The sequence below is a fragment of the Rhopalosiphum padi genome, chromosome 1, assembly GCF_020882245.1.
Source record: "Rhopalosiphum padi isolate XX-2018 chromosome 1, ASM2088224v1, whole genome shotgun sequence".
NCBI classification, from domain to species: Eukaryota; Metazoa; Arthropoda; class Insecta; order Hemiptera; family Aphididae; genus Rhopalosiphum; species Rhopalosiphum padi.
The window spans coordinates 34,741,389-34,760,696 of record NC_083597.1 but is presented as its reverse complement, the minus strand read 5'-3'; the positions used below and the strand labels follow the sequence as shown (position 1 = coordinate 34,760,696).

General features: G+C 28.0%; 1 protein-coding gene across 4 annotated transcripts in view; it reads right to left on the bottom strand.

Annotated features, from left to right (window-relative positions):
- Positions 1-2,943: 2,943 nt before the first annotated feature.
- The window catches only part of LOC132932184 (metabotropic glutamate receptor 2), a 177,882-nt gene continuing 161,517 nt past the window's right edge, over positions 2,944-19,308 (bottom strand). For 3 of the 4 annotated variants that reach the window (XM_060998431.1, XM_060998430.1, XM_060998432.1), the window contains one exon: positions 4,979-13,801. In XM_060998431.1, coding sequence (XP_060854414.1) covers positions 13,704-13,801 — 98 coding nt within the window. In that variant the 3' untranslated portion in view covers positions 4,979-13,703. Of the gene's footprint in view, positions 3,090-4,978; positions 13,802-19,308 lie in introns of those variants that run through there. The other variant, XR_009662828.1, reaches the window with a different exon arrangement.

The window sequence follows — 19,308 nt, the reverse complement described above, 5'->3', positions numbered from 1 at the left end:
AGTTTCTGAGTTATTAAAATATATATTATAGCATAATTAATAGTCGTTAAAAATGGTTTAAAAAAACTATAAATAGATGGTAATATTTAATCTGGTACTCGCTTTACTCAACTAATTGTAAAATATAAATATATACGACATACGTATACATATAGAGATATTAGCGAGTAAAATATAATATAACATAATTATAATTTTCAAATTATTATCGCTCCCATATTTCTTAAGCCTATTATCGCAATTAATATTAACCTATTATACTTAGTAGTACGCTTAATTAAAAAAATTACTCGTACGAATTTCGAATAGGATATATAAAAATGTTCAAAAACTCATTTACTTAACAATTTACTAAGTACTTAAAAATAAGGACAGTTAGTACCTCTATACTTAAAAATAAAAAATTGAAGAAATTTATTATTTAATAAAAATATTGGAAGTGTTTAGCGTGAATCACCCTTTACACGATTTTGAATCATATTAACACTAATTAATTCTTAAATTGTTTTAAATTCTATTGGTCCTTACTCCTTTGTATCAATTACACCGGAGAAGGTTTTAGTATAATTAATAATTAGAATTATTGTCTTTGGTGTTGAAACCTAACATAATTCTTGCAGGTATACTAAAAAATGAATCCAGCTATAAAAACACAATTTTATTTAATTTTAAAATTAATAACACGGTAGGTAATAATGGTTATTTTAATAATGTAATATATTATAGAACCAAATTGATGTTTACCTTGTGAATTCAATGAAATAATTTTGAGATATATCAAAATATGAATATGTTATATTATTTACTTTTTCTTCGATTTTTAGAAATCATGTTGACACGGTTCTGCTGTCACATCTGGAGATGGTCGCTGGGTCCAGAAATAGGCATAATCCGGGATAAATTCCATAGAGGTTACGAAGCTTGTATGTTTATGTATTTCTTCCAGAGAGAAAGAGAAAGAAAGAGGGAGAAAGAGAGAAAGGAGAGAGAGAAAGACAGAGTAAAAGAACTGAGAGATTCGTCGCGTGATGCTTATACAACTGGGCCTTCTGTAAGTACTGCAAAAGTATATAATAAACCTACACACGGCTACACAAACGAGCCACCATCACTAATGGTCGTGTATAATAAATTGCCGATGCGTGAGAAAAAAAATAAAAAGTAAATAATTTATATTCGTCGTACGCCTATAGATCTACTTTTTTACGAAGAAAAGGGTCTAAAAATATGCCGACCGGAACGACTATGGAAGTTCTCTAAAAACATGTTATAATACTATATATATAGTTGCTACTGTGATTGAAACTTCTTTTGTCGTACATTATACTGTATATAGCGCCTAATGCCTATGCAATAATACGTTTATTGGTTTATTTACCTGGAAGAATTAACAATATTTTATTATATATTATGAACAGAGAGATCAACTGAATGTTTTAATGTCAATAATATAGTGTATATTATTATTGTATGATGAAAAAATGAAACTTCTTAAAATTACGTTTGAATTATAATAGAGTCATATCATTATTGTGGACACCTCTAGGACCTATAACTATAAACTATGGTTTCCTCTAAACAATAATTCCAAAAATATTGTGATTATTGAGATAATATACTGCGCAGTTTACACCGATTCCAGCATGCCGTTTTTATGTATATATTTTTATTATCATATTATATAATCTGTTACAATTGGATTTCTAAAAAGTCGTTGGAATATCTATGAATATTGTCATAGCTGTTTTGTTGTTTCTATAGTTATTTTTTTTTTATCCTATTTGAACGGTTTTTTTAAAATGTTTTGATGTAAGTTATTTCGTAATTGTAAATCCTGAATGTAGTAAGAAATTTATCGATTTTATAATTTTGTTTTTTATTATTTCCTTTAGTAAAAATATTTTGGAGTAAAAGGAATGCTTGAAAGGTTTCATGTGTATTCACCTCGGTCTTCTTAGTCTAGTTAGTACTTTGAATAGGTCATTTTCGATATTCTCAATGGTGTGTCTAAGCATAAGAAAATATTACAGACAACCGTCAAATATGTTTGAGGAAATATTAACAAACTCTGCTCAGAATCGTACTGACAATGTAATGATTTATCATTGCTTTTAAATTTAATATCAGAAAATCTCTTCATAATCGCACTGAGAAAATCTAAACGAGCTTAAAATTAAGTCTCAGCTGTACTTGACTTACTTGTTAGTTTTTAATATTTTATCAAATAAAAGTGAAGTAAAACGCCTAACTAACATCTTAATTATTATAATTAAGTTTAAAAAAAAATTAAAAAAAGGATGTACAATTGTAAAAGGTTGAAAATACTATATAATTTATTTTATTTGATCAGAGTTCAATCGCATACAGATGAAATGTTCTCTATTGTTTTATCCTGCAATAATAAGACCGTTATACACATTTTTCAAAATAAATTCGTGAAAATAGCACTAAATGTCCTGGATTCATGTAAAACTGCGTAACTGCGTTATAATGATATAGAATTACGCTAACAAAATCAATCTATTAAAAAATGTCCACTATAATAAAGGTCCCGTTTATTTAAAAATCGGTTAAAAAAATGCAATCTAGGTTAAAATACACTTACCACAAGACATCTTCTTAGAAGACCATAATGACTAACCAGACAGTTTAAAAGCAATTTTTTTATTTTCATTATACAATAAGCAATGTATAAATTATAACTATAAATGCCATGGTCCATAGTTGAATAAAATTATTATAATTTTATAACTTTGCATACATATAGTGTGTCGACAAAAATAATTATAATTATATTAGAACGACCAAGAAAAATTAGTCATTGTAACAATGTAGTATATGTAAATTGTAGGTACCTTCATGATGACAGCTCTGATTCGTTACTATAATTTGAAATAAATGAGAAATTCTATTTGTCGATGTAATAAATAAAAAAAAAATATATCATAAAATCAATACATATAACAAATCATATAATATGAATTATTATTATTATTTATTAGAGCATTTTATTACAATATTAAATTTCATAAATTGTTGAATAAATACGATTACAAACTTTTTTTGGCTAACACATCAACGTCGATTACCTAGAAACATTAAATTATTTTTAAAAATTTATAATTAACAAAACAGGTAGTACATTGAGCAACGCATTCATTTAAATAACATTATAATATAATATTCTTAGACATTTGCGGAAACCAATTAAAAAACTTAACACACAAATATAAACTGAAAACTTGTAATTGTCTTAATAATAATGAAAACAATAACAAAACGAATGTTATTAAACCAACAATTTATAATTTATCGAATGAATTTACGAAAATGTCACGGGACAAAAACGCAACGTCGTATTATTATTATAATATATCATATATAATATTATACAGTATGTTTCAAACGTATCCATTATTATTATTTATACACATTACAGAAATATCATATTATTATATGCGTAGGTATTATACAATATTTCGTTCACACCCGTCACATTTTTCAGTAATATATTATTATTAATATTGTACAATTTTTTGTTACGTCTTATATAATATATATCGTTCGTTCGTTCATACGTTTTTACAATGATAAAATATTACATTTAAACAGAATAATATTAAGTATGTGTACACAGTACACACTTTTGGGTATAGGCTCCGTATTATATAAAAATATCGGAATATTTAATAAAAATGTAACACACGAATATTATGTTTGAGTCCTTCGTGTGCTATTTTAATGTACGTAGAAAATCGGAACACATGACGCCCGCCGCCGGAAGCAGGTCAATTGGATGCAAGCTGAATAAAAGTCATGTCGTGAACAAAATAAAGGTTATTTTTGATATTTTTGTTTTTACTCGTATGTATTGATCAGAGATATTAACGCTTTGAAACTTCACACACCAATCAGAAGCTTTTATAATCGATTTTTATTATTTTTTTAACGAAATAATTTATATACTATAAATGTATTAAGAACATATATTTTTCCGGCATATACACCTCGAAAACGGTATATAATTAGGTTTTTTGCATATTTACATTGGGTACATCCATCACAAATTGCATTCCTTAAAATGTCCTTAGATTGGCGTTCGTTTTAACTAAAAACTTATAATACAATAAAATATACATTCACATCAAAATCATATTAAGTTGGGTATATCACGTTCACAACAATTTTCTTTTACAATCTACTGGGTTTTTTTTTCAAATATATTTCGTAAATTACCTACCCATAAGTTAAATTGTTTTTGTTACCGCGAATCGACGTTATTAAAATATATATTTGTTTTCAATCGTGACAATAAAACATAAACAATTTTATATTTTTTGGGGTTCGTTTATATGTGTATACATTATACGTTTATAAAAATTCCAAGCAAATAGATTCTATAATGGGAGCACTAGAAGGATTAGGGTTAATTTTGTGTTCGGCTCCTTTTCCCCAATGGCCTATATCTTATCGAACCCTCGCCGTACGCACGTAAAACAAAATACGCTACTGCGGTGTATTGTTTTCTTTATTATTATTTATTTTACGGTCGAAAACAAATTTTGGTATTCCAGTGACGAGTAAACCGCGTCCACAGAAAACGTCAGACAGACCGAAAAACGATTTGAATGTTCGATTTAACGCACCGGATTCGCGGATAAGCGGGCGTGTGTATAATATAATAATATATTATATAGGTACGATCGAAAATAATGCAACCGAGAATGATTCATTTAATTTTATTTGTTTCTAACCGTTACGGCGATCGTGTTTTTAAACAGGATTGATAACGAGGAGACGTGTTCCTCAAACAGCCGTATAAATCATAATGAACGATGCGTACCCAACGTGTAAGGTTTTGGCCTTGCAGAGAAATAAACACTTGTTTTGCATATGAAAATATATTGAAAATGTTAAACAAAAATCGACACGCTTGGAATCTAAAAGAAAAGCGCACACATTTTTTTGTTATTTACTCTTTTAACGTTTAAATTGGTATTCCGTCACGATCTATCTATAATATGATTTTATACTATTCGTATAGTGTGATACATTTTAATCGAAATTTCGGGGAAGGCTATTGAGGTCTTGAGGTGGGGGTATATTACGACGAAAATACATTAATAATTTTAGAATATTATAATGATGTTGCAGTATCAAACACGGCCGGATAAAAGCGACGGAGTAGCTGTAGACGGTGAACCATATAGGCGAAGTGCCCGGTGCGAATATACGTGTGATTTCAATCGAATCAAACCGGGGCGCGTGTTGTACCAGTATATCATTAAGGGCGAAAATTTCTCTCCTTTTCCGACAAAAGTATTCGACAAGTTTATATGCACCGGAAAGATATAATATATAGTTCTTATTTACCTATATATATATATATATATATTATAATATATATGTGTGAGAAATAAAGAATCGAACAAATAAAACGACGCTTATTTCGATGGGGCGATTTGAAAAGTACGTGCGCATAAAACGTTTTCATTATTTGGACTTTGGAGACATTTTATAGTGTGTCGAATTGAACCTTATTTATTCAGATAAATGCACACGACTAGTGTATAAAGTAAGGCATACCTGGCACGGACTATCGCTTTGCTTTTACTCGTACGATCGTAGGTATAAAGTATACACAAAATATATAAATTGCGCAGTGACTCGTGAGACTACGGTAGGTATATACATAATGTATGTATGTATGTATTTATATATTTGCATTTAAATAGATGACCTTTTGAATATTTATTTTATCCTCATACATTTTCAATAATAACTAACAAAAACGTGATAGAATATTTCGTGATATTTGTTGAAATGATTGCGACTCGTAAGAATATACATTATGTCATCATTTAATTTATTATATATTTAATATTAAACATCGGGAAAGATGAACGAATGATTACAAATTTTGTTGCGAATTAAAATCCGATATTCGTCGTTCTGATGGGTAATAGTTTTTAGATAAAATTGCAAGCAGTCTAACTACAGGATACTGTCTATATTTTTTACCACGCGTTTAAATAATAATTATATTATCATAATATAAATATACCTTTTAAACTAAACCTGTTCGACGAGTATTATTTGTTTTCTGACATAAGTTTTAATAATGGTCAGATTATTGAAAAGTTCAACATAGATTAATTGGTTTCAATTAATTATTTTAAATGACAAATGCATTTTTATACCGAGTACAATAGATATTATCACTGTTATTGTTGACTATTATATTAAAGTTATGTAGCTTATCAACGCCTGAAAAAATATTTTTGTAATTTTAAAAAGTAAAATCTATCATACTATGTAACATTAATGTTGAGAATTTTATAAGTTTGCGTCTTGTACTTCGTTTTTAAAGTCTAATGGTGACATGAAGATTGACCTTTACCACTAAAGGACAGTTAGGTATAAAATGGGTTTGTTTTTTTGTTTAATAAGTTTGATAGTTGTAAAGTAAATATAAAAATGATTTATGCTATAATAACGCAACGTTATAAACATTTTATTTCTGAGCATAATTAATTTTTGTACTAATCAGGCGCTGTGTATAAATTATCATTGTTATAATTATACATTGCTGTTTGATCAAAACTATTGATTATAAATAGTATTTATAATCAATGTCATAACCTACTTTGAGAAATTATTATATTTTTTCACACGTATAATCATTGAAAATTGTATTTAATGATGTACTGATGTGAATTTATAATTTATGCTAATTTAATTAAAAATTAGGTTGATTTAGTCATATCAATATTTACTATTTTACTAAGTACCTATGGTTTAAAAATATGTAATAGACACTGGGCAGTAAAGTTAAACTTTATGTTTAAAATTAATTAATTTTATTTAATTGTCTCAATGGCTTTTAATTGAATTGAAAAAATGCGTTTTACATAAAATATGTATAGTAGGTATATTATTATATTACATAATATATAATATACATTTATTATAATAACGTATAATATACGAGTTTCGTTATTTTAAATTGCCAGACAAAGTGTCATATATTACTAATATTGGATGGATTTTAATTTAAATTATGTGTATTATACATATTATTATATGTATACAAAAATAGGTAATAGGTATACTACGCGCGTAATATTGGATAATAATACAATTTACTTATTGGAAAGTTTTAATTTCAATTTTAGAATTTTTTTTACCATTAATCGTATGAATTTGTATGAAAATTGGTGTTTTTCTAAGTGAAATATTTTTGCATAAATTCTAAAATTTGTGGTGCAAATTATACAGTATAGTTAATATAAAAAATAATTAGGATATTTTAATATTATAGTTCTACTGAAACTTAAATGCCAAAAATTAACAAATCTTTTATATTTTTTAATAATAATAGTATAAGAAAGTTGTTTGTACTTTTTTCGAGACAGTATAATATATTATTATGATCTTAACAACTTAGACGAACAAGCTGAGAAATATCTTAAAGAACTCACAACCTATTATTATGACCTTTCTGGATAATAGTTACTAAACTGAATTGGAAAATTACATAAGATGACAAATACCTATTACTTATTAGGTATTTAACCGTATACATGTCTATTTATTTATTTGAAGTTATTATTATATTTATTTGTCTAATGTTGTCGACGAAAACTATTCGAGTATATAAAATATATATTATAATAGATATTAGAGGTATCTTTATTATAAGCAATACAATAATGTATCTGTGAATTATAGTTTGTTTTTATTGGACAGTAATTTATAATTTTATAGCTTTAAATGGTTATTTTTTTAAACGATTTTTCTATCACATAAATTCGATGTTATACTTTTCAAAGTAAGTTTCTGACATTTTCGAACAGTTTATGAGAGAAGAAAACATTTTATCAATTTATTTAGACTTTTATGGGTGCAAAACTTCAAACTTCGATTATAGGAATTATTGATTTAAGCCCACGCAAGACAATCTACAATACCTGGCTAGGACAAGGGTCCAATCACAATTAATAAGTTTTAAATTTTTGATGTGAAAATAAAATTGTTGTAGTAAACCATCGCTGCCGCTTTACTATGCATTACAATAGTATTCTATTATTCATCACATATGTGTTGTTGCTGCCAAACCTAGACGTCGCTTTACTATCATTATATTGAATTGTTTACTACTTAGATGATATTGGAAAACTCTGGCTTTGTCCGAAACCGTGTAACGGTTCCAAGAAACCATTGAAAGCGAGTAAGATCTCGAAAGCATCCACATCGGTTCTTAATATAACTTGCCATAAATAACATAGAAACCGAAGGATATCTTACAACACATTTTCGGATTTTTTGATATCCACATCTTAAGCCTATCGTTTAATAGTATAGCCAAGATTCGGTATATATTGTATACATTATATAAGTCCCAATACGATTAGAATAAAGTTTATACGTTCACCTCGCCGGATTTATTCGAGTCATTGGGTCACGCCCCAGAATCGCCGCTTGTATCATAAGTCAGGATACCTAAGCTTTGTTAAGCTAATTTCCCGGGCAGAATTATTACACTCTGTCCACAAATTTTACAAGTATATTATTTTGAATTAATATTCAACTACATATATGTACAATATATACTTCATAACCGACTGTTCACTTATTTCACCTTTACCGACATCCTCATATCCAAACGTGAGATTAACCAGCGTTATCAAAAATTTTATAAGCGTAGTGAAGAGTGCCTGAGACCACTACACTGTTCGGTAAATTCAACAATTTATTTTCGTGTCCAACGACGATCGCCATTTACTGGCACTCGAAATGAAATGTTTTAATGACGGTCTCACAGAAAGCACGGTGTTATTAAGATAAGTATCTTTTAGGAATTGTAAACGAATTACACCAATAATTTTTTTTTTCAGAACAAATCTTCTCGATTTGTTTCGCACTTTAATTTCATTGGAGTAATATGTTATATAGGTATGTATAATTAATCGATTTAGTTTCAACATAAAACCAAAATCGAATGGACCCGACACCGACAGGTAGGTATTAGGAACATATATTTTTGTTCTCAATTATTCAGTTAACGTTTTACTATTAATCAAAATAGATCCATTATACAACGATAAGACAAAACGACCGTAAATTTCACGCGGTTTTAATTAAAACATAGTAGATAAATTATGTACGTTATGGCGCACCTAAGTTTTTATTATTTCCAAATATGTATTTAAAACGCTCCAAAACTCGATATTACAACTATTTTTCTCCAATTTACAACACTTTTTTGCATACAAATTGTGTATAAATACATCCGATTCCATACATTTAGCATACAGATTACACGTTTTTGTTATTTTTTTACAGTATTTAAACCAATAATTTTTTAGAACTTTCTGGCTCATTATTTTTGATTATATTCATAAAAAAAAAAAAAAAAACTAAAATCGTGGCAAATTAAGATGGACGTTAGCACGTATAAAATATATGCGGGTTCATGTGTACTATGCTATTCGACGAATTAAAGATTATAACAGCTATGCAATCAACGCAAAGTTCACATTCGTACCAAACGCTATACGACATTTTAAATTCGATTCCCAAGCCGATACAAATGACACATTATGCGTTATTAGATTCGAAAAGAGATTGATGTGGTTAGATATTTGGCGTATCGATCTGTCGGTTTCTCAATTCGGTGTAGTCGAAGTAGGGTAATGCTAATTAGTAATGCAATACAATTAGATAATGGAAACCCACGAACAAAATCTAAATGTAATAGGTAGGTGTAATATGGTGTGTTTTCAAACGATCCCAATAGCTTCACCACTTTAACTAATGCAACGAATGTAGTTGTTGTATTTTATTAAAATCATTTATTTTCGCGGACCTACGTAGATTTTTTTAAGTTGTTTAGGAAATAGAAAACGTTTTTTCCGTTTATTTTGTTTTTGTAAGATGTCTGTAGTAGTTTGCGCTCGTTGTTATTTTTACATTCGTAGTAATTAAATTGAAACGAATTTTCTAATTGGAATAAAATGGACAAAGTTTTATTTTGTATGAATTTATTTTAAAATATGTAATGTTATTCATATTACCCGGAAGACCTTATACTATAACAAACAAATGTTGGCTTTCAAATTCGAAGAAATGTTGTTTGTGGACGTATTTATTAACAACAATTGAACAATACGTTATATTATTGCCTTTGTGCATCATCATCGAGAATCACCACGAACCGAATAATGAACTATAATGAGAGAGATCATTAAAATATGTATTTGGTCGAATATTAATAATCGTTTCAATTAATATAGGAAAAAGTAAATATTTAATGTTCAAGTATATTTTCGACGAAATTAGGTACAATATTTAAATAGTGTTTGAATTTTCGAGTATTTGCATGGAGAACAGTGTTATATACCCAACCATGGAATCGATGGGTACATAATGAATGGTACGTTAATGTTATTGAGAAACTAGTTCAAACTCGAATCGTTTTTATATTGACTAATATACTTATAGGTATGTATATTTTTATTGTATTTTGGTGAATAAAATACAATTTATTAGCGTTACATATTATAAAAAAAAAACAATTTTCATAGTCGAAGCGTGCAGTATATCAATTTTGAAAAAGCTTTACTATTAGTTACCTATACCTGTATAACTTGTAACAAATTTTTGAAACGTCACTCCGTGAATTACTATAATATTATAATATATCATGATGTTTAATAATATAAATTGGATAGATATTATAAACAGATTTGCATTGATTAAAATCATGTTTGTACCACATGAAATTCGACTAATGCGTAATAGGCTAATATGACGTACTTGATTATAATTTTTATTTGTTAATTTTAAAAATCGAAATCAATGAGTTTAGATTTGTCATCCTAAAAAGTTTTTTAATATAGACGATTTTTAACACTAATTTCAAGTATTTTTACTAAGTGTACTCGTAGCGTAAGTAATGGTAGTATTAGTATTTTGGCACCACCGTCGTAATGCAATCTCGGTGTATTAAACGTCTGGTCGGGAGAAGGGGGTAAATGGGCTTGTCTTGTCCACCAAATCGGGTCGGCACACCATGCTGTGAGTATTCGCTGGCGAGGTCAGCCAAACGGCGTGGCAGCGACCCTAAGAATATATAATGACGGCAGAGATTTTTTCTGGCGATCCGATTTCACGAACCATTTTCCTTAACCGCGAGAGAGCTGCGCGTTGCAGATAAAACGACACGTGAAATATTTCACCGTTTACACTTTTTTTTTTCGTTTTTAGTTTCGATTTTACGCGCCAGTCCGAGAAAAATTCACGTGACATTTTTACAGTCGTTGTTGAAATCGTTTCATAGAAATTTAATTACGAGGAAAAGATGCTAATGCGTCTAGAGGGAATTTTTTACGGTCAAACGTTTTGTCCAAACAATGTTTAACGATACGGTTTTGAACTTTTCGACGAGCAAGTTCGACAGCCGACACTTTAGCCACGACCTTTTGTGGCGTAGACTTCTCGTTTTTGTAGTCTTCCGAAGTTACGAGTGGCAGCAAGTCAACGGATAAGAAACCCTCCAGAAATAACGCCGAAAACTACGGTGCATAAATACTGCGTTATTAGAGTCCTACGACGGCATTCGCACGTTAATTTTACTCTAAACTTTTGATGTTTACTTATTCGTGTCAAAAATATATATTTGTGTTAAATGAAATTATATACTGTCGTTGGTATACCGATTCCATTCGGTATAGTTACACGTGGTTGATAATTGTCGGGTCATACGGAAAAAGTTACCAGACAAGATTTTTGCCATTCCATTACACATTCATTATTGCCAGTGTTGTAAATCGATTTATACCGATTCGATTTGATATTTCATTTAAATTATTTTAAGTCAAATAAATGGTTAAAAATTATCGGTGCTACAGGATTGTGAAAGTTTAACATACGTTTGCAAACGATTATCGGCAGTTGAAAAACAATCATAGTATATACCTATCTAAAATTTAAACGATCGCAAACAATAATTTTTCCGGCAACGATGTAAGTTTTAATTTTTATATTGTTGTATATTTATATAGCGTTGCTGATAATACATACGCTATCGTATTAAGATTTAAATCTTTACGCTGTTAATGTTACAAAATAATATGAGTTTGACCTATTAGACTGTTGAATGTCTGTTTGACATATTCTAATACAAACACACCGGGATTATGGCTATCAAAGTTATAACTCATAATATATGCACATTCACACTACATGTCGTGTACTATAGGACATGCTCTCCAACCAATAAAGGAAATTTCAGTCTACCGTCCTACAAATGGATTAAAGGTTAAATGCGCCACTGTTTCGGAAGATCTAACTAGTGACTAGGTAGATTGCTGTATAATTAAAATTCACCCATTTCTTTGTATTTTCGTGCAGGTACAAATGAAATATTAGTAGTTATATGGCACAAGCGATGCTTTTGTAATTTCCAACACGATTCGAATAATCCGACCTAGTGAATTATAAACAAAATGAAAGGGTTCTGCAATTATTTATAATTGAAATGACAAAACGGCAAACAAATTGCAGCCGCCGCCTTGCACGTTGATGAGGAAACAAATATACATAATAGATATTATTAGTGTTATAAACTATAAAGATACATCCGGAAATCTCTCGCCGCTTTGCGTGCCGTTAGTGACATTATGGCATCAACAAAAAAAACTTGGTAAATGCTGTGTGAAAAACCAGCAGAATAAAAAAATAATTTTAAAACGTCTGTTACTCATGTCATTTACAGGTTAAGTAATGTAATGTCATAATAATTAATTTTTCTAAAAAAAAAAAACTACTTCAAATTATATTAAATTAAATTACCTAGTTTAATTACGACAAACAATTTAACTTCACTCGGTAGCAATATACGATTCAACTAAACAAAGAAGTTATTTCCTAATTTATGTTAAGTACCTACATTGTACTTAAAATTAAAGTAGATAACAGCCTCCAAGCAAAGTTAAATTATTCCCATAATAATATGCATATTTAATTAAACGTATTTTTAAGATTTTATTTATTTTTAAAATTAACGATTTAATGACACGATTGATGTACCTACATTATAATTATTAGCCTCGATCACAAGCTATTCAGTATTATTTTTTGTTTACTTAGTATATTTTTCCAAATATAATATGTGACGTGTTTTTTTTGTTATTACATATATGTATGTTATTTACAGAAGTAGTAAACGTTTTAAGGAGCTTATTTTTTTGTTGAAATACTTCGTATTATCGTTAGGTATATACTGCAGTTATGACTGTCAATAATGTAATAGTAGGACTAATTATGACTAATTATTCAAATGTAGAAAAATATATTGTTACGTGTTTTGAAAATAGCCCAATGAATAACATATTTTCGATGATCGGTTTCACCTTATGTTTCTTTTAAAACTGCTTACGGGAATTAAATGATTTTCACAAATGATAAGACTTTTCAAACATTCGTAATTATATTATTATTATCGATATGGCCCTCTCATATTATTGTTATTATAGTTATAGTATTATTATTAGTGTTATTATACGCCTTCGAGACTTTGGCAAGTTTATAAAACGTCCAGAGAACATAACAATTGTTTCAGTCTTGTCATGTACCTTTGTGCTTTCCATTCGATAGTTAGGGGGAAGAAAAGATATTATACGTTCGAAATTGTTTGCCGATTACGATCCCGATACGATTCTCGTCTCTTCTGTTTGTACGGCTCGTTCGAGAACTTGTTTTCGATTTTCCAAGCTTATATGCATGTCCGTACTGGAATCTGAAAACAAAAAAAAAAAACAATACATTGAAATGATTTAACAGATGTGTAAACATAGTAGGTGGGTTGAAGATATCAATTACGTTTTGTTATAAAAATAAATCTATTCAATAATTTGGAAACAACGATTTTCAGTAAAATTCAGTACGCGTGGCAGTCGTGCTTAACGATTATTTGGCTTCCCGGTAATAATAGGCAATTATGGACGATGGGAAAAAGTAATTGCGCCGACGAACCTCTTCCAATAACGCTGCCAATAAAATAATGTTTTTTTTTATTATTATTATTATTATTATTATTATTATTTTTATAGTACAATAACCGCACTTAGAAATCAAACCTTTATTCTTTTGTTGTAAAAATTCGAATCAACGCGGCAACGTTACGATTTCATTGATAAGTACTGGGGGTCTGGGCAGACGGGATGTTCAGTTCTAATAAATATTATGCAAGTTTATTTATAAATAGATAATTTACAATGCATATCCGTTCAAAGCGATTAAAAAAAATGTACGATAATAATTTGAGTTTTTTTTTTTTATAAAAATATCAATACATATTATTAATAACATCATGTAGGTCGACTTCACATGCAAGCCAACGGATAAAACCATAAGTTGTATTATCATCATACAAGTCTTTGGTTTTAGTATCCTTGGCATTTTTATACTGGAGAAAAAAGATTTAATCTGCAACTTCGAAGGGGTTCATGATATTTTATACGTTGTGTTTATAGAAATTGTAAAATATCAAAAATACAGTTGCAGTTTATTTTTTTTTTTATCACCTAATCGTTTAAATATAAAACTTTGAAGAAATCCGTCCAAATCACAAGAATTTGTAGTTATTTTGTAGTTAAAAATCATAGCTTTTTTTAATTATAATGCCCAAGCTTAAAAATGTAATACAAGGTGTCACATATATTTTGTTTACGGGAATTAAAAAAAAAGTTAAGACACTCAAATACATTTTTTACGACCATCATTGGATTTTTATATGGAAAATATCGATTTTTCATTAAAACGTTTTTCCATTTTACATGTGGTTTTTTTTACGATTTTTTTTTTTACAAGCGTAGATAATATTTTAATGCCAAATCAAAAAGCTTGGAAATTGAATTCAAGATTCCTCGTTGTTTCAACTTTAAGTGATTTAAGAACATTCATATGTGCTATTTTTTTCACAGATATTTCAAATTTAAACGAAAAATAACGATTTAAGTAAAGTTATAACTTATATGATGTCATTAAAAAAATATTATTCGTTAATCAAAACTTTCCGTTACTGCATAATGCATATATTATTATTTTTATTTTTTATACACACTATTTTTAAATATTTAGATAAGTTTTTAGCTTTTTTTACATGAACTTATTCATACAGTTATACAGTACGTTCCTATTATAATGTATATAATGATGCGTTTGAAAAAAACTAGTTCATTCTACCGTGTTACAAATATAAATATAAAGTAATAATTTTTAATATAAATGTGTAATAAAATATCTTAAGTAATATAGGCTGACATACAGAATCGTATTTTGTATTAATGATTTAAATTGAATTGAATTTTAACAAATCCATTACAGTGTCTTATACTCAATTAATGTTCCATACATTCCTTCACTTTAGGTAGGTATACTTGAAAGTTAATATACAGCAGAGTGACTTTTCTGGTTTTTTTAAAATATAAATATAATCAAAATGATAAGATTTTCTACGAGAGATAATTTTAAATCACATATAATCAGACTGAATCATTCGGGCTGTCACGTACACATCGAATCGAGGAAAGGCAAAGTTCTAAATTAGATCTGTTCTTGTAGTTTCTCATAATATTTCGTTTCAAAGCACCGAGGAAAAAAAAGTATAATTAAATTGTGGTTTTTAACTTTTAATAACCTTCTTGGTGTGACCAAAATCTACTGTACGAAATCTGATGTTTTCATCAACTATATATATAGATGTACCAAGGGAAAATAATAAGTATCCTTTGAACAGAGTAGTGTGTATTATTATTTACTTTAATGTGGCCATAACTCATAACTTATAAGTTATGACTCATAATCTCGTGACCAATGATCGATAGAAAACAGTTATGGTTGTGTATTCTGCAAGATTAATATGGTTTTCACATTTAAATATTTAACCAATTATCCGTATAGTTTATCCATCACAACCGCTGTACGAGTTATTATTATTTCTCAGAGGGAATATTGCTTGGGTTTATTTTTTCACTATTTCCAGACTAAAACTTATAGGTGGCCGATGGGTATACCATACCGTGGTTCAACATAAATATATAAATATATGTACAAATAGCTTTGCTCCGATGTGTGTGTGTATTACGTTTCGAACGAGTTTTTACGCAATGTTTAGAATGCCAGTTGTTGCATTAAAGCGATATTGTATGATTTTATCTGTTGTTATGTAATAGTAATACGACGTTTGGTAAATGACAAACGATATTGTTGAAATGCGCGTCATTGTGTTGCTCGCGTGATTTTATATAAAATATAAAATAAAAATATATGTGTATACTTGGTAATGCGAAAAAGAAGAAAATAAATATTTTATTTTTATTTCGATAGCTTTTTTTCTACGCTCTGATAAAATAGAATTGAAAATTACCTTTTTTTTTTGTTTCCGAACGGAACGACGAGGCGATTGGTTTTCAAACAGATGCACTTTTTTCTTTGGAAAAATACAATATCCAGATGGTAGTAAAAGCGTTTCAAAAGTTTAAAATAGCTTACGTAATCGATAAGAAATTGGATGCAAAATTTACGTTTTACCTCTTTTGCCAGATAATACCTACACTACCTCCTACTTACATGTTCGGTTTTGGTTGAACGTATAGGTGCTAGAAATGTCAAATCTTTGCGATTTTATTATAAAGTTATTAAAGTATTACAATGTCCATAGTAATTTTAAAATAAAATTGAGATATAATTATTTTATTTCAATAAAAACGCGTTGATTATCGATAGTTAAATTAAAATTATTTTTTTTTTAAGAAATGGTTTATTTTATAGATGTGTTTTTTTTTAAATAATATAGTAAAATTATTGACGAGATCGACTTTAAAGGTAAATGGTTTACTGTCTATACCTAATAATAATTATCATTTTTATGTCAATTTATCAATTACTGTTTTTTTCAGTTATATTAATAACATGGCAAGACGGCCAAGACGAGTAATTATTATAGCTTGTGTAAAATATTTTGAGTTTTCTACATTTAATGTTGACACTGATTTTCCTTTAATTAATTTTAAAATGTTGGTTAACTCCCTATTAAGTATTATAGCTTTTATATTTTGTTATTATTACCACACTTACCATATTTATATTGAATAAGAAATACAATTAATTATTGCATTACGGTGGTGTCAAGTAAGTAGACATCTAACATACTAGTATTATTAATTAGAGAAGGCGTACACATGATTTAAAACGAGAATAATTTCATAATCTTTAGTCATGCTATTACTATTACATATAATATTTGTAATTATTATATTTATTTACATTTTAAAAGTTTAATTTGGTTCTGGATCAGATTTATAAATTTAATGAGTTCATATTCAGCTCGTATACAATATAAATTATTATTAAACTATCGTGTATCTATCAATGTAAATCATTATCAACATTATTTTACTTTTCAACTAACTCAATAAAATGTTTTTAAATATTTGTTTTTACATTTTTTAAGTTAGGTTTGGAAAAGAGGGACTAATTTTATATTGTTGAGACGTCATATTAAATAACGTATCTAAACACAATAATTATATTACACATTCTATATAGTTATTTCTTACTTTTTATCCATAGTTATTGCTTTTGATGACATTATAAAATGTATATAACTCAAAAACATCGCATTTAGTTTCAGCCTCTACAACTAGTGTCTGGTGGCAGAATTTCATTATATTAATTCTATTGTGTTTGGACATATTGTTTAATTATTGTGCTATAATAATAGTTAGCGTATTAATTGTAAAAGCAATACGCATAGTGCACATGAATTGTTTTACGAAATGCATACATATATTCCTGGTTTAATTGTTAACAAGAATTATACACGTATTTAGTAAAACGGGCATAATAAAATTGTTAACTTAAAACCATTGAATTTAAGTCAAATATTTATCTGTTGTAAGTTTTGAAGATTCATCATCCGTGTTGTTTTTTTTTCGTAGGAAATGAATTAGAATATAAAATTACAATTACGAGAATACTTAAATAAAATTATACTCAATTTATTTTACTGAATTAAAAATTGTAAGTAGTTTTTAAGTTACAAATTTCAACTTATAAACTTTAATCGAGAATTCGTACTTAAAATAAATTGTTTTAATAACAATTGAAAATTGTGAGTGCCGGAAGAAAATTGCAATGTAAATTGAATCTTATTTTATTTACAATATGTATTTATTGAATGTTTATTTATGTTTTTTATTTTAAATGTTGTAAATTACATTTGTTACATGACATAATATACTACTCAACAAGGGCAAATATCGTGTTTAATTAAAATTTGCCCCCAATTCCAACCACTGTGACGGTCATCATTCGATTAAACGCTTTGTAATATCGTAAAAGCACATGTTTGTTAATTTAAATTCTAGATAGTTCATTTTTTTTTATACATAGTCATTTTTATTGTTTTTAAGATATTTTGTATGGTCTAAACTTTAAAGTTTTCGACATGTCTACTATAATAAAAAAAAATATTAGTAGTCTAATTATTACCCGAGATATAAAAATAACCAAGTAATTTGATTTACTGTAGTGAAGTATCTAGTTTTCAATAGTTAGTGCTTTATAATTAAACAGATTAATTTAATGGAATGCTGGTTGAAAACTACTGGATTAGGTAGTGTTTGTAAATTAATGGATTTGGGTGGTTTTTTGTGGCTGTGTGGAGTTTTTTAGTAAGATTGAGAGGATTGTTCAAGGAATGTTTGTATTTTTTAAGTCGGCTAATGATGTTGTACATCAGGGGTAGCCAACTATCAACCTCCGAGATTTTCTAGGTTGTCGTGATCGACCAAAAAAAGGTTGTCAATGTGTGTTACATAGTTATTTATTGCTTTTTTCTAAATATTATTTTTATATTCCTGAGATATACAAAAATATACAAATTTACAAAAAAAAAAATATTTTAATTGTTTTCTGAAAAAAATTCAAAATTTTAAGAAAATGGGAAAAGATGTCGCGATCGACTCAAATTCATCTCGCGATCGACTGGATTGCCACCCCTGTTGTACGCGATCTATTCAAAAATAATATTGAATTACGGTATTATTCATTATAAATTGATTGCATTACATTTAATATATGTTCAATATGTTTCTTTTATTTTTATAACCACTATTATAATTTAAATAACATTTTAATAGAAATAATATAACACCAGGTAATCTATATTACTAACTATTTTTAATTTATTAATTTTTTAATTTGAAAATGTCGTATTCATGTCTGTTAGACAATCTTTAG